A 23458-nucleotide genomic window follows, 5' to 3' on the forward strand; every position below is an offset into this window, starting at 1 on the left:
CTAAAAATAATTCAGTTGCATTCTTCACAGACGTTGGCTGATCTGCAGAGTATTTCCAACATTTTTAAAATTTACTTGCTACGCAGATCTGCTTTCTCCAGGGCGGATCAACTACCATCATAAACAGGTCAAGTGAATGGTTGAAAATTAAGTAAACAAAACCTCAGATTCTGGAAATCTGGAGTGAAAACAGAAACGGCTGTTAACAGTCGGCTGGTCCGTGCAAGGAGAAAAAGAGTTAAGGTTTCAGGTCCGGGACTCTTCATCGGATCTCTAGCCTGTTATTTTCGCGCAAACCACATTTCTTTCCACTGGGATTCATACGGTGGAATCGTTGAAGCTCCTCTTTTCTCCCGCTGATGAGTGCCGGATCTTAATTGGCGCTACTCCTGTTTCTGGCGAGCAGGATCTTTACCCGCGTTGCACAGAGGCACTGGTTGCCGTGGAGACGCCTGTGGCAGGTCCTGGGCAGAAGGAGAGATCAAGGCACGGGCACCAAAGGAGTGGTTTTCAGACCCAATGAAGAGCGCAGATCGCGGCCAGAAATCAGGTGGTGAGATTTAGAGAAACATCCGTCTGAAAGTAAAAAAGGAGAAATTAAAATCAAGGCGCCGGTTAAATTATTATGTTTTATTTGATTTGGATGGACAGTGATGTTTCCATTTCCTGGGAAGCGAGGTTAGGAGAGGTTTCCTTTGCTCGTGGAGAAACATAGAAAATAGGTGTAGGAGTAGGCTATTCGGCCCTTCGAGCTAGCACCGACATTCAATATGACCATGGCTGATGGTCCAAAGTCAGTACCCCGTTCCGGCTTTTTCCCCATATCCCTTGATTCCCTTAGCCCAAAGAGCTAAATCTAACTCTCTCTTGAAAACATCCAGTGAATTGGCCTCCACTGCCTTCTGTGGCGGAGAATTCCACAGATTTGCTGGAATACTTTTTCCAGCAAAAAGTATTTCCTCATCTCAGTCCTAAATGGCCTACCCCTTATTCTTAAACTGTGACCCCTGGTTCTGGACTCCTCCATCATCGGGAACTTTTTCCTGCATCTACCCTGTCCAATCTACTAAGAATTTTATATGTTTCTATAAGATCCCCTCTCATCCTTCTAAATTCCAGTGAATACAAGCCCAGTCGACCCATTCTTTCATCATACATCAGTCCCTCCATCCCAGGAATTAACCTGGTGAACCTACGCTGCACTCCCTCAATAGCAATGATGTCCGTCCTCAAAATAGGAGACCAAAATTGCACACAATACTCCAGGTGCGGTCTAAATAGGGCCCTGTACAACTGCAGCAGGACCTCCATGCTCCTAAACTCAAATTATCTCGCAATGAAGGCCCACACGCCATTGGCTTTTTTCACTGCCTGCTGTACCTGCATGCTTACTTTCAGTGACTGATGTACAAGCACACCCAGGTCTCGTTGCACCTCCCTTCTCCTAATCTGACACCATTCAGATAATAATCTGTCTTCCTGTTCTTGCCACCAAAGTGGATAACCTCACATTCATCCACATTATACTGCATCTGCCATGCTTCTCCCCACTCACCCAACCTATCCAAGTCACCCTGCAGCCTCATAGCATCCTCCTTGCAGCTCACACTGACACGCAGCTTTGTGTCACCCGCAAACTTAGAGATATTACATTTAATTCCCTCGTCTAAATCGTTATATATTGTAAACAACTGGGGTCCCAGCACTGAGTCTTGCGGTACCTCACGAGTCACTGCCTGCCATTCTTAAAAGAACTCGTTAATTCCTACTCTTTGCTTCCTGTCTGCCAACCAGTTCTCTATCCATATCAATACCCAACCCCCAATACCCAGTGCTCTAATTTTGCACACTAATCTCTTGTGTGGGACCTTGTTGAAGGCTTTTTGAAAGTCCAGATACACCACATCCACTGGCTCTCCCTTATCCATTCTACTTGTTACATCCTCAAAAAAATCCAAAAGATTAGTCAAGCGTGATTTCCCCTTCATATATCTATGTTGACTTTGACCGATCCCGTCACTGCTTTCCAAATGCGCAGCTATTACATCTTTAATAATCGACTCCAGCATCTTTCCCACTACCGATGTAGGGCTAACTGGTCTATAATTCCCCATTTTCTTAAACAGTGGAGTTACATTGACTACCCTCTTCACAGGAACTGATCCAAAGTCATGAGAACATTGGGAAATGATCACCAATGCATCCACGATGTCTAGGGCCACCTCTTTGAGTGCTCTGGGATGCACAGACCATCTGGCCCTGGGGATTTATCTGCCTTCAGTCCCAACAGTTTACCTAACACCATTTCTGACTAATGTGACGATGGGTTTCTCGGAACAGAACCCCAATCAGAAGCTGAGGAGCACCTGTAATGTGGATTCCCTTCAGTTCCTCCCCCCCCCCACTTGATCCTCAGTACCCTAGTATTTCCAGGAGGCTGTTTGTGTCTTCCTTAGTGAAGACAGAACCAAAGTATTCATTTAACTGTTCTGACATTTTCATGTTTCCCATTATAAATTCACCTGTCTCTGACTGTAAAGGACCTAAATTTGTCTTCTCTAATCTATTCCTTTTTACAGTACATACCTATAGAAACTTTTACAATCAGCTTTTATATTTCCCGCAAGCTTCTTTCATACTCTCCCCCCCCCCCTCTTAATTAGCCCCTTTGTCCTCCTCCGTTGAGTTCTAAATTTCTCCCAATCCTCTGGTTTGCCGCTTCTTCTGACCAATTTATATGCCTCTTCCTTGGCTTTAACATTTGGATGAATGCCTTGCCTCGTTGAATGATTGAGCACACAGCATCTTTATTGATATAACACTTTTAAGTATCAAAACATCAAAGAGTGCTTCACAGCTTTAAAAAAAATCTATTCATTTTGCGTTGGGGATGTTGGTGGCAGGGCCAGCATTAATTGCCCAGCCCTAATTGTCCTTGAGTGGGGAATATGCTGCCATGGCATCTTTGCCTTACTAAGGCAAGTAAGTAAGGCAAACCAGTAAACAGAATACAGAATGAGAGATGCATTTAAGAGGAATAGTTAGGCAGACAGTCAGAACCTTCTTTCCAGGATGGAACAATCAAAAACTAGGGGGCATAGCTTTAAGATGAGAGGGGCACCGTTTAAAGGAGATGTGCAGGGCACGGCAAAAGTACAGTTGCTCCCCGACTTACGATCATTCGACTTGCGATAGTTCAACTTTGCGATGGTGCAAAAGGCAGCGACCCGTCGCGAGCCACCGCTCGCTTCCGGCCACGTGATCGTGTGTATTACAATGCATTTCGACTTACAATACTTTTGGTTTCCGATGGGTTTCTCGGAACAGAACCCCATCGGAAGCTGAGGAGCACCTGTAATATATAGGAGAGAAAAGAGTGAACATAGTTGTGTCTGGTTTATTCGAGATTCTTCCAAGACTGTGTGCCTAAGCACAACAATACTCAAAATCAAATACATCGTCATATTTTGAGTCATCGTCATAGAATTATACAGTGTGGAAACAGGCCCTTCGGCCCAACTTGCCCATACCAGCCAACACGTCCCAGCGACAATAGTCCCACCTGCCTGCGTTTGGTCCATATTCCTCCAAACCTGCCTAAACTGCAGGGACTTAACACATTTAAAAATATTCCAATAATTTTACCTTAAGCAGAAATAGTGGGAAGCATTTGACAACTTTTTGAAATACATAAGTTTAATAGATATCTGAACCACAAAGTCACAGCAATGTTTGTAATGGTATTGGCATCGATTCCACCTCTGGATCCACTGAAGATATCGCCTCATAGAACCTAGAATAGTACAGGAACAGGCCCTTTGGCCAACAATATCTGTGCCGAACATGATGACAAGCCATCTCTTATCCACCTGCATATCCATATGCAATCCAAAAATCTCTTAAATGCCAATGTCATGTCTGCTTCAATTACTAACCCCAACACTGTGTTCCACGCACTCAACACCCTCTTTAAAAAAATTGCCCTGCACATCTCCAATAAACTTTGCCCATCTCACCTTAAACCTGTGCCCTCTAGTTTTTGATTGTTCCATCCTGGGAAGAAGGTTCTGACTGTTTCTGATCTATGGGTCTTACATGCATCTTTTATTCGGTATCATGTCCAATAATTGTAGCACTCATTCGGGAATATATTCAAATGCATACCCCTCCTCTTGAACAACATGCACTGTGTGAGGAAACCTTTTATATATTTTCCATCTCCAACAATTCATTTCTCAATACACTATCTTGTGCAACCTTATGGGATATTACTTGGAACCACATGTCTCCACAATCTTTTCAACATCCCATTTCCAACATTTCACCTCTTCCCTACCTAGTGGTGTGAGCATACAATCATTATTGAATAATTTGAATCTCCACCTTTTGGAGCACGTGACATAACATTTGGTTTGTTTCAACTGTCCTTTCACCTTTCCTTTGAGATTCAACTGAACCAGATCCAAATCATGTTCTGGCTCTTGTGAGTCAGTATTTCCACAGTAATGTGTCCTGTTGTGGAGTATGACATTGATTGCTGCTTAGAAGAAAATCTGTGAGTCAGTACTTCGTAGTGAGACTTATCTGTCCTACATGATTTGCCTCTTTACTGCCTCTTTTATTGTACTTACTGATCTGTAAGCATCTCCTATTAAGGCTGGAAAGTAAAGAGCTATCATTTAATGTTCAATCCCATTTCATCTATCTGATCCCTTTATCCCTTTAACTTTATCTGATCCAATGCTTCCTTTACGTTTGTCCTCTCACTCTTTGTAAGTGCAGTGGGATTTTTTTCCTTACTGTTGTTCAGAATGTGGTTTATAAATGCCTAAATTTTATACAGTTGGAACACCATGAGTGAGCTTTGGCGTGCAAGTGATGTTGTTATACATCAGGAGGAACTCACTGCTGCGACTTCTCCAACAGAATTTGTATGCTTTCAGTCATTCCATTCTCCTCAGCTGTGGTTCATCCTTCTTCAGCAACCTATGTAACAGTATCACTACTGTTGCTAGCTAGGTCTGTCCGGAAGCTTGCATAATATTCTCAGCATTTCTAGTTTGGAAAATGGCTTCAGTCTTCTCTTTGACCAGTTGTATGCTATTTGCATCCACCTTTGGGCCCAAATAAACCATTTATTTCTGTACAAAGATGTTCATGAAGTCTCCTAAACACCTCTGGAGTATTTAGCACTTAAAGTATGGTCTTGTTGTCTAAAGTATTTAAAGATTTTCCTCCTCTGTAGTACTTGAGTTCAAAGCTTGAGCTGGTTACATATACAGTGTTAAACTCCCTTTCCATGGTGGCCTGAAATAATTCAGTTGGAGCAGACACATTTTTGCCCTCAATCTTAGCAATATTATTTGCTATGTAGAACATCTCCATCAACTGAGCAACAACTGAAGGACTCATGCACTTTATCCCGAAATGTCAAATGTCCATTTCCCTCCACAGAAGCCGCCTGACAGGTTGAGGTCCTCCAGCAGATTGTTTGTTGCTCCAGATTCCAGTTTCTGCTGTCTCTAATATCTCCACCTTGCTAAAATTCACGTAGTTAATGTCTACTGCCCAGCATTCATCAATCCTCTTATTCACCTCTTCAAAAAAGTTATTCATATTTGTGACACACATTATTTCCCATGCATAAACCGATACCTCATGCACAAACCTACCCCTAATCAATTCTTCCTTTGCAAATGCAAAGAAATCCTAACTGTTCAAATCCCTTCCAATAACTTTCCCACCACTGATGTAAGGCTCACCAGCCTGTGGCTCCCAGACTTATCGCTCCTGCCCTTCTTAAAGTCACAACATTAGCTGTCCTCCAGTCTCCAGTCCATCATTGTTCTTTGCAATGACCCACGGCAATCATAAAGTGCTTCACAATCTAAAAAGGATTGTTTAAGTGTGGTTGTTCTAGAAAACAATAAAAAACTGATTCCATAAAACCAATTCCATCAACGGCAAATCTGATTTAATAGTGTGATAAACTAATGGCAAGGACAGATAGAATCGTGGTTTAATGTCTTCCCCCAAAATAGGTGCTTCCAACAACTAAGCACTCCTTTATCACTGCAAGGTGAGTTGGTCTAATTGTGTGCTTAGACATGAGAGTTGAAGTTACAGCCGCAGTTGAACGAGCTATCATATGGTATCCAGTTTTCCTGATCATCTGACAGAGATGAAGATAAAGGCGAGAGAACCAAATAATGAAATTAGTTTAGGGTTTCTCTATCTGACACATCTGATTGGTACTTATTGACATGAATGTTTATTGTGCTTTCATGGTTAACAAATACTGCATATTAAATTATTTTTGTTTAGGCATGAAATCGGCTAGTAAAAGTAACACTGTTAAAGAAAAGACTGTCCCAAACAATGATGATTCAGTAAATGCTGAAGATCTTGAACTAGAAAACAGGAACAACTTTCTTAGCAGTGTGCTCACAGGAGATGCTGAGAACCTACACAAGTGTTTCGTAGATGCAGATGATCCAAATTCTGAAAAAACAAATCAATTGTTAAATATACATGATGACATTGGCAGAAATGCTCTCTTTGCAGCTGCCATCCTAGGTCATTCTGAAGTTATTCAAGAGTTGGTGACACGAGGAGCAAATGTGAATGAGCAAACCAGCCGAGGTACGTGGCAGCATTGTTCACTGATTTCTCAATGTTAGTAATGAATATTGAAATAGTTTTGCTTTTATTTCCTATTTTTTCTGTTCTTCTTAGCATGATCCCATGAGGTAAGATTTGAACTGCGATCTGTGCATTCTTCAGCACATACTGTTTCAGGACTCTGAATTAAATACAGAATGAACACATCATCATATGCTACTAATCTGTGACATATACTGTTTATCGTAATTACATAGGCTTCTGCTTGTCTTGCAGTACCCCTTTTCAGTAACAGTATTTTTCAAAGGATTGTGACAAGTTGTATCCAAATTTGGCTCAGTGACTGAAAAATGCTGAGAATTTTAGTGATTTGTACGCTGCATAGAGCAGAATTCCTCAAGGCCATGAGCAAGGTCCATTGTTTTTCAAGTCATGTGTCAATAATTAGAATTTAAGAGTTTTGCAAACAATACCAAAACTGACTAACTTGGAATTAAGTAGCAGTCTCAGGAGGTGGATCCTGCTTTTAGAAACACACTGAGATTTAGACATCTAGACAGAGATTTGTAAAACTTTGGAATTTTCCACCTTCGAGGGCTGTGGGGATGCTCAAACATTGAAAATATTTATGGCGGATGTCAGCACCTTTTTGGAGAGCAAAGCAATCAGAGGATTTGGGGTAAGTTTGGAGAAATGGTGATTTGGAGAGGACAAACAGGAAGAACAGATTTCTGTCAAGAAAGGGTACCTGTTTAGGGGCATAGATTTAAGGTAATGAACATTAGAATTAAAGGAGAGTTGAGGATTTCATTTTACCCCAAAACATTCTGAAAAGATGATGAATGCAGAAACCCTGAATACATTAACAAAAAAGTATCTGTACAAGCACTTATGTTGGCTTACCTTTCAATATTTATCCTGAAAAGCTTGTTTTCTAATTGCATGGATACATTGGGTGGACTAATGTCTTCCTGTAAAGGAAGATTATACTATGAAAGACTGATAAAAATAATACAGATGCTTGGAAAACTGAAGTATTCAGATAATTTTGCAGCAAGTGCGGAACAAAAAATAACTTTTCATATTGCTGGAAGAACTCAGCGAGTCAGGCAGCATCAGCGGAGGGAGATGGACAGATGGCTTTTTGCGTCAGTACCCATCTTGAAATACTGTATAAAATTGAATTGAGGGTTTCTCTTTCTAGCACCCTCTCCCCTTCTCCCCTCCTCCACACCCATGCATTCCTACTCTCTGTACCCCATTTTAACCTCCCTCGCCACCATCCTTCCCTACCTTTCTACATTTCTGATCAGGTTCTACCATTTACACCCTTTTGTTTACCTCCACTATCACTTTCAACTTTGGTTATTATCTCCACTTTTCTCTTCCCTCCACTTGACTTATCTGCCAATCAACCGCTCCTGAACTGGATTCACCTGTCACTTGCCAGCTCTTGCCCATCCCTTCCCCTCACCTCCTTTTACCGGCTATCTCCTCTCTATTATATCAGTCTGCAGAGGTATCCCAACCCAAAATGTCATCTGTCCATTTCCCTTTGCGGATGCTGCCCGGCTTGCTAGGTTCCTCCAGCAGATTTTGTTTTAGCTCACGATTCCAGAGTCTGCAGTCTCTGTGATGAAGGTCAATCATTTTCATTTTGTAGCTGGCATTCAGTTCTTTTGTCCAAATAAGTATTTTATCATGACATTCAGAATTCTCTTAAATTTATTTAAGATCTATTATCTCTCGTCCTCGAGCCCTCCACCAAAGGAAATAACGTCTCCAGTCCATCATAAGTCTGAAGTGGAGACCTGACACAAAATGGCAACTAACCATTTTCTTCTACAGATATTGTTTGAACTGCTGAGTATTCTCTTTGTCAGCAGTTTGTCATTTGTTCAAGATCTTAGCATCTGCAGTCTCTTGTGTCTTTCAAGTTTAAGATTGATGATTTTTCAACAGAATTATTCCAACAAATGCTCTTCAGCCTGAAATGTTAATTGTTTCTGACTCTGCAGTTGCTCCCTGAATTGTTCCGCTGTTTTCTACTTTTCATGTCCACAGGCTATACCCCTTTACATTGTGCCGCTGCATGGGGGAAACAAGAGAGCCTAAAAGCTTTGGTGGGCCTTGGAGCAAACATTCGAATAACCAACTTCAGAGGTGAAAAACCATGTGACATAGCTAAGCGATATTCGATGACTGATTGCTTAGAGTTTCTAGACTGGGCAGGTAAAACATGACATGTTGCTCTATCACTTGAGATCAATGATCCCAGGATATTTATATTAAATTAGCATGTCAATGGTGCTAACAAGTTATTAAAACTGGGCTGATCCCAATAGATAACATACCAGTGGTGTATCACTTTAAAACATTTTTTTCTTAAGTATTTCCAGATTACAATATGACATGATATTTCCTCTGCACAGATAAAACTAAATTCAATATTTTTTCAAATTAATTCTATAATTAGGAATATAATTCCACAGGCTGCCACGTTAACAATACAATAATAAAGGAGTATTTTACTTGTGCTTCAAAATCTTGTTTTTCAATTAAAAATTAAACTGATATTAAATATGGTTTGCATCATATAGGAAAATAATTATTGTTTCAAAAATGGTAGATTTCACTGACAAGAATATCCATAAAGATCAAAATGATCTCAAGAAAGTCTGAAATATTAAGGTTCTGTGTAAAGGAAAAAAATCAGTTATGTGCAGACCTGTAATCAGTATCCCAAATTCCCTGCAGGAAATGGGCGTCTGGTGAAGCTGTAATGCTGCCCCACAGCCAAATATTCTCTTGCATGTACTGTCAAGGGATAAATTTAATTGCAGCTGTTTAAGCAATGTATTGTTATTTCTGGAACTCAAATAAGGCCTGCAATAAAGATGTAGGGAAAAGGGTCATGAAAAGCAAAAAGAGAAGTTTCTGGCTCTGTATATTTTGAATTACAAAGATTGTTCATATGTTAAGAAAAATCTGAACCTTTAATATTTCTGGCAGTTTTATAAAATATTCAAATGCAGCAAGAGCACATCAAATGGAAGATGAGTTTGTATGTACATGCTGGGTGTAATTAGATGCTTTTAATTTCTGTGTCATTTCAAATCCTGCCAACTTTGTGTTTCTCATCAACACAAATGACATATGTTCATCTATTCCTCTGCACCGTCCCTTCAAGCAGTGAAGAGAGCGTGATAAGCTTTACAGAGAGGTTTTATTTTTTCCCTTTATGATTGCAGACTTTAGCTTAGTGTTTATTTCCATTCTCCAAATTGGTGAGTCTTGAATCTCCAAGTTGGTGAGGCTTATTCCCATTGTAATTTTTAGAGTGAATGATATGGGCATTCACATGGGCTCTAGCCATACCTGTTTTTTTGTTGGTTACATTGAACATTCCTTGTTCTAATAGAATCCCAGCTCCATTCTCCAACTCTTTCTCAGCTGCATCAACAACTGCATTGTGGCATCCGTTCAGAACTCAATCAACTTCACCACTAACTTTCACACTGACCTCAAATTCACATGGGCTATCTCCGAAACCTTTCTCCCCTTTCTTGATCACTCAGTTTCCATCACAGGGAACAGATTATGTACCAATAACTATTACAAACCCACTGACTCCCCCAGTTGTCGACTGTAATTCCTCATACCCGGCCTCTTGCAAGGACACCATCCTTTACTCTCAATTTCTCCATCTCTGCCACATCTGCTCCCAAGATGAGGCTTTCCATTCGAGGACATCTGAATTGTCCTCCTCCTTCAGCGAATGCGATTTCCCCCTCAGTTGTTATGGTTGGAACCATCATCAATCTGTCTCCCACAGTTCTGCTCTTGCTTCCCCTTGACAAGGATATAGTTGCCCTGGTCCACCTTTATCCCACCAGCCTCCGCATCCAACTTCAGTCTGAAGAAAGGTCCCAACATGTCTGTGCATTCCCTCTACAGATGTTGCCTGACTCACTGATTTGCTTCAGCACTTTGTGTTTTGCTGAATGTTCCAACACATACCGTTCATTGTGTCTCCATTAATCAAATGTATTTTTTCCCTCAAGCAACTTTTCGCAATCTATTTCACCAGATCCTGCCTTATTGTGTTGAAGTCAATCCTCCCCCAATTTAAGATCATAACACAAGGACCAAACTCATCTTTTTCCTTGGCTGTTTTGAAACGTACTGAACAATGGTCACGTTTTCAAAGGGCTCCTTCACAGACACTTCCACTAATTGCCCATCCTTATCCCTAAGATATGGTCACGTATAGCCCCTTCCCCCATAGGACTTTCTGCATACTGCTTTAAATACTCCTCATATGCATTTGATAAATTCAAGTGGGTCAGGCAGCATCGCTGGAGAAAATAGGTGACATTTCAGGGCGGAACCCTTCTTGTAATCCTATGTGCTTATCCGTACTCAGCTCATCCATCTTACGTGCAAGGCTCTTTGCATTAAAGTGAATATACTTAAGGCTGTCAGCTCTCTTATGCTTCCTCACCCATCTCTATCTGCTCTACCCAAAATAGATTTGAGGAGGATGGAGTGGGGAGAGGGGAAGGGGGGGAGGGAGAGGGAGGGGGGAAGGGAGGAGGGAGGGAGGGGGAGGAGGGAGAGAGGGGGGGAGGGGGGGTGGAGGGGAGGGTGCTGCACCAATGCAGGAGAGGTTTGGGCCCAACGGTTCCACTTGGTCCAGTAATATGTTAAATCTCTACCTTGCTTCTTTGTGATGCCATTTTGTTCTTTGTCAAAATGGTCATATACCATTTAATTATTTAGGTTAAAGAGAACAATGCAAGGAGAATAACCCCTTTTTAATTTGCACTTTTTAACCGCAGAAGGCAAACTCATTTTGGAATTGTATATTAATAATGTCCAGGAAACTATTACTGATCTTGAAAAGTCACAAGGCAAGCTGACTAAGCCTGATAGGGTAAGCTATAGTATTCTTCAGCTGAAAGCACTGTTTTCTGCACTTCTTTCTTTGATCAGTGAATATGCAATGCGTTTTTGGGTTCATGACTTTTTATCATCTGGTAGACTGCCTATGCAAATGCCTGCCGAGCAAAATCCGAATGGCTTCTTATGTCACAGAATGCTTCCGTAGATGAATTTGAGGAACAAAAGAAACAGTTAGAGTTGATTGTGGAACCAATCATTACCAAACTAACATCAATATGTGAGTACAAATATCAATCCGCAGTGAGATTGTTGGCCTGGCTATCTTTCCTATTTATTTAACTGGTCAAGTTAAGTAAATCAAGTTAAGTTAAGTCAAGTGTCAAAATTGAACCAAATATTATGGGATGAGAGCAGTAGTAAGAATACACTGCCTTGAAGGTAATGTCATTGTTATTTTTTAAACTTCACCAATGGCACCAAAGTGCCAAACCAGGTTGGGAATGTTAAAAGCTTTTATAGAGATAGCAGCGTAAATGTCAGGTAAACAACATTTTGGTATGCCTTATCGATTTCTTCAATGTAATTCTTTAACTTTGAAAGTAGAACTGTGTAAGAGGGATGTGATAGAGATTACTACTGAAGTCAGTTATTCACACTTTGTAGAATGGGCTGAATCACACTTGGTCCAATTGTCTGATGTCAATTGTTAGCCCTGCAGCCACACAAATGATTTGGAGCTGCGCAGATCCCAATGCCATCCACAAGCAGAATGGGTCTTCAATGATGACCAGACCTCAAAGAGTTGCGCCCTTTCAACCCTCTTTTATGACTGCTGTCATGGTATTTAGCAGTTTGTCATGGAGATAACATTTTAGAATAAGAAAGTGATGTTATTCACTTTAATGAGAAGAAAATTAAAAATACAGCGATAAACCAGTAAGGTGTGTAAGGATCTGGGTGTACTGTCTTACAAAATACCGAAAGTGAACATGCAAGTACAGCAAGCAGTTAGGATGGCAAATGGTGTTTTGGTTTATATTGGTCTGTTGGTCTGAAGTAAGACACTATTGGGTCACAAATGGGTGACATTTCGATCCAAAATGTCACCCATTCCTTCTCTCCAGAGATGCTGCCTGTCCCGCTGAAATACTCCAGCATTTTGTGTCCACCAGCAACTGAGGACCTTGGTAAAGATGGATTCCATAATGGTCCATTGTTGGCTGGAGATGTGACCAGTGGAATTGGTAGGACGACTTGGGTGGCGGGGAGAGGGGATGCAGGAGTTACTTGAAATTAGATAAATTAATGTTCATACCCCTGGGCTGTTTCGTTTGGGCAGCTTACTAAATGTGTTTTGACACGATTTGTTCAGAATCATGCTCTTTGTGATCGAGGAAAGGAACTACTCATGTGTAGAATTGTCATTCTGCAGAAAATAAAATTAAGTTATATTGCTAAGATAACTTTAAGAATAAGAAAGTCTTGTTGCACTTGTGCAAAGCTTTAAGACACCACCTTACTGCCTTCTAGGGTATGTCTAAATACCTTCTAGGACTTTTATTTATTTTGAACAGCTGGTCCACTGTATTTTACAGGTACATGGATATGAAATGTTTAGAGGGATATGGGCTAAACATGGGTAAATGGGACTGGTGTAGATGGGGCATCTAGATTGACATGGGCAAGTTGGGCTGAAGTGCCTGTTTTCATGCTGCGTGACTGACCTTCAACAATGGCAGTTTAAGAAATATATTTGCAAAGTAGAAAGTTGGTGGAGGGACATCTTTAATCACTTCAACAAAATTAGCATGTTGAATCTGATCCGTCACAGCTGATTTTGATAAAAGCCTCAGCATTACATCCGTTTTTATATTCTAGTCCTCTAAAAATAAATACTAGCATTGTGTTGTCTTCTTTACTTCCGATTCGCCTTGCAAATTAATCTTTTGGGAACCCTGCAGCAGCATTCCCAAGTCGCTTTGCACCTCTGATTTCTGAATTCTCTCCCCATGCCTTTATTCCTACTACCAAAATGCACGACTCCACACTTTGCTACGCTGTATTCCCTCTGCCATTTCGTTGCCTACTGTCCCAACCTGTCCACATCCTTCTGCTGAGTCCCTGCTTTCTCCACACTATCTGCCCCATCACCTATATTCATATCATCAGCAAACTTGGCACAAAGCTTTCAATTCCCTCATCCAAATCATTGATATCCTTACAACCTGAAGAGTAGCGGCCCCAGCACTGACCCCTGCAGAACACCGCTTAGTCACTGGCAGCCGACCAGTGGTATTGGTCAAAGCTCTATTGGTTAACTTTGTTTGGAACTCATACACCTATACTTTTTAATGAATCTCTGCAAGAGTAACTTTTTATTTTATGAAGGACCAAAGTACTTAAAAACATTAGGGAGTGAAGAATTACCTGCTTCTTCAATCCAGTCATTAAGGTGTGCTGGTGGTATGAGATAGTTCCTTATAATATATAACTGTACAGAGCTAAAGTGGATGAAACTAATTTTGATTTTTCTCTTTCAATGAAGCTCCTCAGCCCTCAAGATTATCCAAACAAACAATATCTTCATAGTTGGACAAAAACTGCAATCAAAATGGAAGATTTCAGAGTAATTGGATTTTTAGTCAATTTGTGTTACTTTACCTGCTGACTGGTGTCATTCTTGCATTTGTTTCAAGACTTTAAAGCATTATTGATGAGAGCTATTTATTACTACTATTAATGTAGTCTCATATTATTCCAAAAAATATAGAAACTGATAAAAAGATACTGATGCTTAGTTTGGTATTGTAATCAAAAGCATAACATTTTAAGACAGCTTCTGTAAAATACAGTTCACCAGCAATTTGATACACCGCACAATACACTGATACTCCTTAGTTTTCAGAAAAAGCAAAGAAGAAATGAAATTAGTCTTTTTCCACTTGAAAACATTGATATAACATGGCAAGCCACGTGTCTTTTATACATCGGTCAACTAATTTATCAGAGCTCTTTTGATTTATGGAACTCTGCCTTTAATGGAAAAATGATGCCAGTAATCCAGTTTCTACAACTAATGCATCCCTTCTGGTTATGGTACTCCAAAAGTTGCATGGACAGTGCCAGGATTTAGATCTTCCAGGCCAAAGGAATGGCGATTATATTTCCAAGTTAGGATTGCATGTGATTTGCGGGAATAGCTGCATGTGGCAGTTACCCCATGTGTCCTTGACTTTCTAGATGGTAGAGGTGTAGAAACAAAGAACTACAGATGCTGGTTTACAAGGACACAAATTGCTGGAGTAACTCAGTGGGTCAGGCAACATCTCTGGAGAGCATGGATAAGTGACACTTTGGGTCGGAATTCTTCTTCAGACTGATTGTGGGGGGAGGGGGAAAAAGCTGGAAGGGGGAGCAGAGGGTGACAGCAAGATAATGTCTCTTTTTTTGCAATTCTTCATGCACCAGTATGGATTTCCAGTGGGATGTCAGGGCAACATCCAGTGTTCCTGAGTACGATACTCGAGGTAAATGTGATTAGTTGCAGCTCCTAATTGACCTCATGCGTAACTGGGCTGCAGCTGGATGACCTCTAGCTAAATACTTCATAGATAGGGGTTATTGCGAGGTGGTCACACCTAATGGTTAAGGCAGAGAGCATTGGGTGATCACCGAGAAAGTGAATAGGTATAGAGTGCAGCCTTTGGCCATTCCCCTCGAAAACAAGTGCTCTCTTTTTGGATACTTTTGAAAGGATGACTGTTCAGAGGAGAGCAGCAGCAGCAGTCAGGTCCACACCACCAGGCCTGGCTGTGAGGCACAGCATGGTAGGGTGAAGTCAGACAGGGCTGCACTGATAGTAGACTAGATAGTTAAGGGAACAGACAGGAAATTCTGCGACTGCAAACTGGAATCCAGGATGGGGTGTGCCAACCAGGATGTCTAGGATTGCTGCAGAACATTCTCAATGGGTAATGCGAGCAGCCAGCAGTCATTGTGCACATTGGCTGCACGCGCTGTGAGGCAGCAATTCTACCGCCTTGCCGATGATCTCCCATTGCATGAATTTCAATGCTGCAGGTTGGGTCCTGAATTCCTGCACATTTAGACCAAGCACAGTCATGAGCCAGCAATATATTTTCAAGACAGCATGATGTGTAATTTGAAGAAAAATAGCAGGTGATGGAGTTCATATTCATCTGCTGCACTAGGCAAAAAGAGGTTTGGGAGATGCTATCAAAGTTTAAATTAAAAAAATATATATACTTTGTTCGTGAAAGAACATTCAATACATATATTCAATACACCAATTACACAAAATTACCCCCCACCCATGTGGCCCACTGGCGTGGAATCCCTTCCCTTATTTTGAGGGGCATCTCCACCACACCCTGCCCCCCATGTCCAGCAGTGGAGGAGAGGCAAATAACTGCACCACAGCCTGTAGATAGATGGTTGACACTACAGTTGGTTGAGGGAGTGACTATTCGGTTTATGATGCACTATCAATCTAATGTGTTATATATCATTCTATCCCATTGCATAACAAATCACATCGGAAATCTCGTCACCATATATTATTGACCTGGTGATCAATAAAAATCAGCTTTTCTATGAATGCACCTTAAAAATGTTGTGTAAATACAAACTACTAGACCAAGTGGACCCGTTGGGCCAAACCTCTCCTGCATTGGTGCAGCACCTTGTCCTCCCCCCCTCCCCTCAACCCCCCCCTCCCTTCTCCCACACTCCCCCCTACCTCCTCCCCTCTCCCTCCCCTCCTTTTAAACTTTAAAATGTGAATAACTTTAAAAATATAACACCGATTTCAATGAAACTACTTGCATTATCACTAAAGTGACAATGGTAAGGTGGGCCTAAAATCGTGGTGCTATCGTGTACCGTTTTGGCTGAAGTTCAGTCACAAACAAGATAACAAACGAGAGTTTTAGTATATAGATGTGCACTTCTCTGCTTTTTAGGAATTTCTAAAAACATTTAGCCTTTTAAGGCACAAGGGTTACCAGTGTATAAAAAAATGTTTATTTATTTCAAAATAAGGCCAGTAGTCTGTGCCTAGTCCAGCTTTTCCCTGGATTTTCTCTTCAGTTCAGTTCATTTCATGCTTATGATGACCTTCCCAATGGATTTGCGCTGCAACACGTGGAGGAAAGCTTCATTTACCTGGAAAATTACAAATCTGATGAAGTACTGCAGAATAAATGGTCTGCTTGTCTGCCGTTCATCAATAAAAATAACAGTTGTTAACCAGTAAAATTTCTCAACTTACTAAATAAATTAATGGACCAGGTAATCAGGAACAACAAGTTCTCCAAAGATTTTACTTGCACATCGCTTGCCTTCATGAGCCAATAGTACAATATTTGCAGTGAATTGATACGAGCTTAAAAGGACTCATCCAAGGATTGCTTGAATTTATCAGTAACTCGTCTACTCTATAGATCACAAACATCCTGATCTGTAGCATCCACTGACAAGAGGAGTTAAAAATAAACTTCTCTTTTGGATGTTTTATTTACCAATGCAGAAATTCTTGAATATAACTTCCAGGATATCTTCAATTCCAATTTTTCCAGTGATCTTTCCAAGTTCTCTTAATGCCATTCTGAGATACTCTGCAGCTATGACAATGTCCAGCTCTCGATGCTGGTGATATTGCATCAGATAATGGGCACAGTTCTGGAGGTGCAGCCGATGACGGGCCTGCGTCAGGCTAGGATTTCCAGCCAAGGGGTTCCCACACATTTTTTCAACTTTTTCACCGAGGAGATGTAGGAAGTCATCAAAACCATTGCCGGTTTTACATGACAGCATGCACACCTGAGGCAGTCCATGTTCTTTAAGAATTACGGGCAGCTTATTGAAGCCCTCCACCCGAACCAGATCCATCTTATTACAAACTACAATCCAGTCCACCAGTCCTGGGCTGGACTTATCCCAATCCTCGTTAGGTTTATGCAAAATTACTTTGCCTAGATAATCTTGGAGAAAGTGGACTGCATCAGTCAAGTGTGTTGGGAGCTCCGTGGCATCCACTACCACAACGACAACATCCGCCTGATTCAACCTCTGCCGCGCACGCCTCACGCCTTCCTGCTCGACGATGTCAGATGTTTCTCGGAGTCCTGCCGTGTCACTCAAAAGTATGGGGTACCCTCCAATGTTCAGGGCCGCCTCCACAACATCTCGCGTTGTTCCCGCTACAGGTGACACTATGGCAGTGGGTTTTTGACAAATTGCATTCAAAAGGCTACTCTTGCCGACATTTGTCACCCCGACTATCGTAACATGAACTCCCTCCCTCAACCTTTCGCCTCGGCGACTGTCACACAGGTGACTGTCAATCTCTCTCTGCAACACATGCACATCACTGTCAACTGTGTTAAGTATGCCCTCCTCAATGTTGTCATCTTCGCTGAAATCAATGTAAGCTTCTGCATGAGCCAGACATCGAGTTAGCCTCTCACTCCAGCCACGATAAAGCTCCCCCAGGTCGCCAGACATCTGCCTTAGTGCCTGTCTTCTTTGGGCTTCTGTTTCAGCGTGAATGAGGTCTCCCAGGCCCTCCACCTCAGTCAAGTCCAGTTTCCCATTCTGAAAAGCACGCTTTGTGAACTCCCCTGCTTCAGCTGGGTGCAGCCCAGGCAAGCCTCCCAGGGCCTGAAGTACTCCACCGACTACCGCTGATCCACCGTGGACGTGAAACTCGCAGCAATCCTCTCCAGTAAAGCTGTGTGGGCCTGGAAACCACAGCACCAGGGCCATGTCCAGGCACTCCCCTGACGTGGGGTCTAGCAGGGACCTGATGACAGCCACCCTGGCTGAGGGTAGTGGTCTCCGGCCAGTCAAGGAGCTTAGTGCATCCCTACTAGCAGGACCACTCACTCGGATAACAGCTACCCCACATCTGCCATGACCAGAGCTCAGTGCAAAAATTGTCCTTCTCTCACAGTAGTCTGAACACTGTGACCTCACAGAACTGGCGTGGAAAGTACGCTGTTTGAAAAAAAATTAAAAGTCTATTACTTTAAAAGTAATTAAACAGAAGAGATACACTGTGCAGAATAGAAAAAACTCCAGGGATTTCTGGGCATTCTCCAAAATCAACATTTATCCGAAAAGTATTAAACATCATACAGCATTCAGCGGAGGAAGAATTTTTTTACCTCTTTAATAATTATATTCCTCCCTGTTACTTCATTTAAGGAAATAGAAACAAATAGGAAATAATAAATATATTTTATATATTATTAATCAAGTTCTGGATTCCCAACAAGGGAAGCTGGGAGAGGTTGATTTTCTGCATGTGAGGCACCTTCTGCTCGGGTAATTTACAATCCAACCATATAAACATTGAATTCATCAATTTTAGGTAACTAACCATAAACCATCTTCCCTATGCTCCATCTGGCCTTGTGCCCATCTCCCTCCCCCTTTCCACCTACATTCCTTTGGCTTCAACAATCACAACCATTCTATCCTTATCTCACAACATTTGTGTTTTCATCTCTGACCTTGTCCGCCAATGTCTGCCTTTCTGCTTTTATCTCAGATCTCAGATTTTAACAGACCTCTCCCCACCTGTATTTTCCTTAATTAAATCTATGCCATTCACCTCAATTACTACGTGATACATAAACATTCTCACCAAACTGCAAGGCAAGATATGTCAGCATCCACATTTAGGAAATTTAAGCCATGCATGTTAATTTTCACTAACATTCAAAACATTTTAAAAGTCAAGGAAACAGACCAGTGATTCAGACTTGTCGAATATTGTAACAATAGACTTAGACGAATTAGTGTAAACTGCGAGATGGTCCAATCATTTGCATGAGCAAAGGAGACTTTTTTTCATTTTTAAACAAGCCAAATGGAAGCTGGAATATTTGAAGCAAGGATGCTGTGCAAAGTTCAGCTAGAAACACAAAGCTGCATAATAATTGAAGTATCTTAAAATAGATAAACTGCAAAGAACAGATTTTAGCAGCGACTGCCTGCAACATCTTTGTGCACATCTCTGACTTGCCTGCAGCTTCAACCTGCTATTTGATGACTCATTTCCCATCTGGTTCAGGCTATTCTCCCCAATTCCCCCTATCCTTTTAATCTCTGTCACTGCTCCCATTCCACAGGAACACATTCTTAAAACTATTTTCGACAAGATGACAAACGTCAAAAATTCTAGAAATACATATGAATAAGCATCTGCAAAGTTATTTTTTAAGCTGTAACCATGTGACATGAATACAGGAAATAACTCCCTCAACAAACGGGTTCAAAAGGAGAAATAAAATGCAGTCAATGATTTGAAAACACCTTAATACAAAACTGAGAGAGTTGTAAAGATTCATTTGTGTGCACAAAAAATATTTTTAAATAATATTTTTAATCATTAATAATTTTTCTAAAATTATATTATTGGACTCTTTAGACAGGTATTTTATTGGGTTCATAATTATAATTATAACCCTAACCCATGAATGAGCTAGAGTATACTAAATTTGTGCCCAGTAATTAATCAAATACTTGAGGATTTACAGATCCCATTAACTTCTTTGACTGGAACCATAACAATTATTTTTGATTCCTTCTCCCCAGCCCATCTATAGTTTTCAGCCCTGGAATAAATTTGCTGATTTCTCTATTATGCTAAAGAATGATATTTTATCTGTCATTTCTCTTTTTGGATACTGACAGATGTGACATGTGGCTTCAGTTTTTTCTATTTTTGTCCCAGATTTTCCAGAATCTAAATAGTGTTCATGGAATGCAAGAACCTGATATGAAGCAGCAGAAACGTTTACCTGTTGCAGTTTAAAGACCGCACCAACGTGAGGTCTGATTCTTCCCTCCTTGTAGTATTGAATCACGGACATAATGGATTTGGAGAAGATTGGGTAATTCATATCTTGATATCTTCCCCAGTAAACACCCATGGCCGTTACATTCTTTATTAGCAGTTGGTTAGCTGGTATGCTTGGTATATTTCCCCCAGCAAAACCAACTGCCACAATCCTGCCTTCCCAAGCCAAGCTGACAGAAATGGAACACAGACCATAAGTTAAATGTTAGTTGAGCAAACCAAGGCAACAAAAGACAACCAACATTTCTGTAGTATGACCTCAAGACGGCTAAAAACAGCAGAGAATCAAACTAAATGAAATTGGATAATTTGGTGATTACAAAATTGCAAACGGCAATCACTCTGATCATGAATGAATCACCTGCTTTATTATTGTTCATTGTGGATAAATATGATTCAAGATGCCTCTGAAATAATGGCACAGAATCTTTTACTTTGACCTCGGGGTCCAGAGTTCAACATCAACAATTGTGCAACTGAATACTACTTCAAAGCATCCTGAACGCTGTTCATACCATCAAAGTTTATGTTCATAAATTAAAAATCAAATTTCTTCAGATCCAATTCTCAGAGACTTGGAAAGTCAGTGCCAACTAGTGAGATTTAGTAAGGAGGCAGTCAGGAGGAGGGGAGGTAAGGAACTAGTAAGGAAGCAGTCAGGAGGAGGGGAGGTAAGGAAGAGGATTCTCACTCATGCTTCAGTCGATTACTGACTCAAGCATGAGCAAAACTAAAGATAAACCAACATACAATAAACAGAACCATTCCAAAATGGCAATGTCGTTCTTCCAGTAGATGTCCAGATGTTTAATTTTTTTTGCACCAAATAAATCTATTCCCCCATTTCCTCATCTCTTTCTGTTGTTATATTCCTTTTCCTCTTATGTCCAGTTCCTCTGAGATACATCAATGCTATTTGTCTCAGTCGCTATTTATTGTGGCAAAATCTACATATGTTTTTCCTGAGTAACTAGCATCTAGGATAGTCATAATGACATTGTTAGATGCACAATGATCTCACTATTCTGAGCTAACAATAAATCCAAACACCAAAGAAGAGCTAGAACTACTCGGGAGGAGTTTAAATTGCTCTGGCAGGGGTTGGGACAAGTGGTGAGGTAGATGAGAAGGTTGAGACAAATACAGAAGTTAAAGACACCAAGTGCAAAAAATAGGATAGGCAGGGAGTGAGAGAAAACTGATGGATTTATTTCAAAGGGGCCTGCGATTAAATATATGAACTCAAGACATGGGAAGGTACATGGGACTGAGATATTACAGCTATTACAGAAACATTAGGGGGGATTGAGGTGGTGAAATAAGAGGCGAGGGAGTTATGGTTTTTATTAGGGAAAACATCCCTACTTATGTAAGGAGATCACAGATTGCTGCATAGGGGGAAGCTGGAGGAAATTGCAGGAGTCCTAGCAAAGGTACTTGCATCATCTTCAGTCACGGGTAAGGTGCTGGAAAACTGGAGAATGGCTTACATTGTGCCTCTGTTTAGGGAAGGCTGCAAGGAAAAGCCAAGGAATTACAGACCAGTGAGCCTAACATCAATGGTGGTGGGTAAGTTATTGGAGGCAATTCTGACAGACAGGATCCACATGAATTTGGAAAGTCAAGGACTGATTATAGATAGCATAGTTCTGTGCGTGGGAAATTGTGCTGCACCAATTTGATTGAGGTTTTCGAAGAGGTGAACAAGAAAATTGATGAAGAAAGTGCGATAGACATCTACATGAACTTTAGTAAGCCCTTTTAAAAAGATCCACATGGTAGCTGGTCTCAAAGATTAAAACATAAAGGATCCAAAGCGAGCTATCCAAATGGATACAAAATTGTCTTGAAGGTAGAAAACATGAGTGTTTGTGGATTGTTTTTTTGGACTGAAAATTTGTAATGAGTAGTGTGCCATAGGAATTGGTGCTTGGTCCACTTTTCAAGAGAGAGTTAGATATAGCTCCTATGGCAGACGGAATCAAGGGATATGGGGAAAAAGCAGGAACGGGGTACTGATTTTGGATGATCATCCATGATCATATTGAATGGCGGTGCTGGCTTGAAGGGCTAAATGGCCTACTCCTGCACCTATTTTCTATGTTAGCTATTTATACTAACAATTTGGATGTGAATGTTGGTAGAATGGGTTAGTAAGTTTGCAGATGATGCTAAAATTGGTGGCAAGATGGACCAATGGCTTCTTGGATGGCATGGATGAATTGGGCCTAAGTGCCTGTTTTCATGCTATATGACTCGTGACAGCAATTATGACTCTTTTTTCCATTCATTTTATGATCTAGGCAACATTTACTCTCTTCTCTCTTTGAGAACCATTCTTCGGGGAAGGTGCTCCCTGGGTGCTGTGGCAAAATGAGCTCCAGGATTTAGAACCAGTGATTTATTGAGTGAGAATGGTGTGTGAGTTGGACAAGAACCTGCAGGTGGTGGTTTCCCAGCACCCCTGCTGCTCATTCCTTTTTGTGGTAGAGATCCCAGGATGGCGGGAATAAATAGTTAGTGCAGTCAACGGGATGGTAATCAAGCAACTTACTTTGGATGGTATTGAGAGTTATTGCTGCGGCTTATTGTAATTATTGTTACAGCTGCGGCTCACCGGCAGTCTCTCTGTCTTTTTTTTGTTTTTTTGTCTGTCATCGTTTAAATGTACGTTTTGTTTTATTTTTAACTCTGTGTATGTGGGGGGGTGGTGGGGGGGATGGGGGAAACCTTTTTTCAAATCTCCTCCTCAACGGAGATGCGACCTTTACCATGTCGTATCTCCGTTCGCGCTACGGCCTAACATCGTGGAGTCGGCGGCCTCCAGCTGGGATCGACCTTGAAGACTCTGGTCGCAGGGCCTGGACTTACCATCTCGGAGGCTTCGGCCGTGGGCCCTGCAGACCGCAACATCGGGAGCTCGCAGGTCCCTGGCTGGCGACCGGCTTTTGGGAGCTCCAGCCGTAGCAGCTTCGACCGCCCCGAAGTGCGAGGTATGATCGACCCGCCCGCAGGCCCTTCATCGCCCTGCGTGGCCTGGCCGCG

At 41.4% G+C, this 23458-nt stretch overlaps 3 protein-coding genes across 4 annotated transcripts in view; 1 reads left to right on the plus strand and 2 right to left on the minus strand.

Moving 5' to 3' along the window:
* The first annotated feature begins 455 nt into the window (after nt 1–455).
* Nucleotides 456–14143, plus strand: ankrd45 (ankyrin repeat domain 45). The gene is made up of 6 exons (XM_078407438.1): nt 456–550; nt 6325–6642; nt 8686–8853; nt 11463–11557; nt 11665–11803; nt 14072–14143. Exons 1-6 carry the CDS (start codon nt 520–522, stop codon nt 14113–14115), a joined length of 795 nt encoding a protein of 264 aa, XP_078263564.1. The 5' UTR covers nt 456–519; the 3' UTR covers nt 14116–14143.
* The window catches only part of LOC144597816 (quinone oxidoreductase-like protein 2), a 31152-nt gene continuing 13797 nt past the window's right edge, over nt 6104–23458 (minus strand). The window contains exons 9-11 of one of the 2 annotated variants that reach the window (XM_078407437.1): nt 20355–20583; nt 7525–7592; nt 6104–6501 (exon numbers count right to left, since the gene is read on the minus strand). In XM_078407437.1, coding sequence (XP_078263563.1) covers nt 6465–6501; nt 7525–7592; nt 20355–20583 — 334 coding nt within the window. In that variant the 3' untranslated portion in view covers nt 6104–6464. Of the gene's footprint in view, nt 6502–7524; nt 7593–16325; nt 16711–20354; nt 20584–23458 lie in introns of those variants that run through there. The other variant, XM_078407436.1, reaches the window with a different exon arrangement.
* On the minus strand, nt 16718–18429 carry gtpbp3 (GTP binding protein 3, mitochondrial). The gene has a single exon (XM_078407435.1). The coding sequence runs from the start codon at nt 18310–18312 to the stop codon at nt 17059–17061; it is 1254 nt and encodes a 417-aa protein (XP_078263561.1). The 5' UTR covers nt 18313–18429; the 3' UTR covers nt 16718–17058.

The sequence above is a fragment of the Rhinoraja longicauda genome, chromosome 11 (assembly GCF_053455715.1).
Source record: "Rhinoraja longicauda isolate Sanriku21f chromosome 11, sRhiLon1.1, whole genome shotgun sequence".
In the NCBI taxonomy this organism is placed as follows: domain Eukaryota; kingdom Metazoa; phylum Chordata; class Chondrichthyes; order Rajiformes; family Arhynchobatidae; genus Rhinoraja; species Rhinoraja longicauda.

What these genes read in the sequence shown, in the direction of transcription:
- ankrd45 (XM_078407438.1), top strand. Translation starts at nt 520, where the DNA reads ATGAAGAGCGCAGATCGCGGCCAGAAATCAG. An exon ending in GAATGAGCAAACCAGCCGAG is followed by an intron (nt 6,643 to 8,685) that starts GTACGTGGCAGC and finishes TCATGTCCACAG; the next exon opens with GCTATACCCCTTTACATTGT. An exon ending in AGAGTTTCTAGACTGGGCAG is followed by an intron (nt 8,854 to 11,462) that starts GTAAAACATGAC and finishes TTTTAACCGCAG; the next exon opens with AAGGCAAACTCATTTTGGAA.
- gtpbp3 (XM_078407435.1), bottom strand. Translation starts at nt 18,312, where the DNA reads ATGGCCCTGGTGCTGTGGTTTCCAGGCCCACACAGCTTTACTGGAGAG.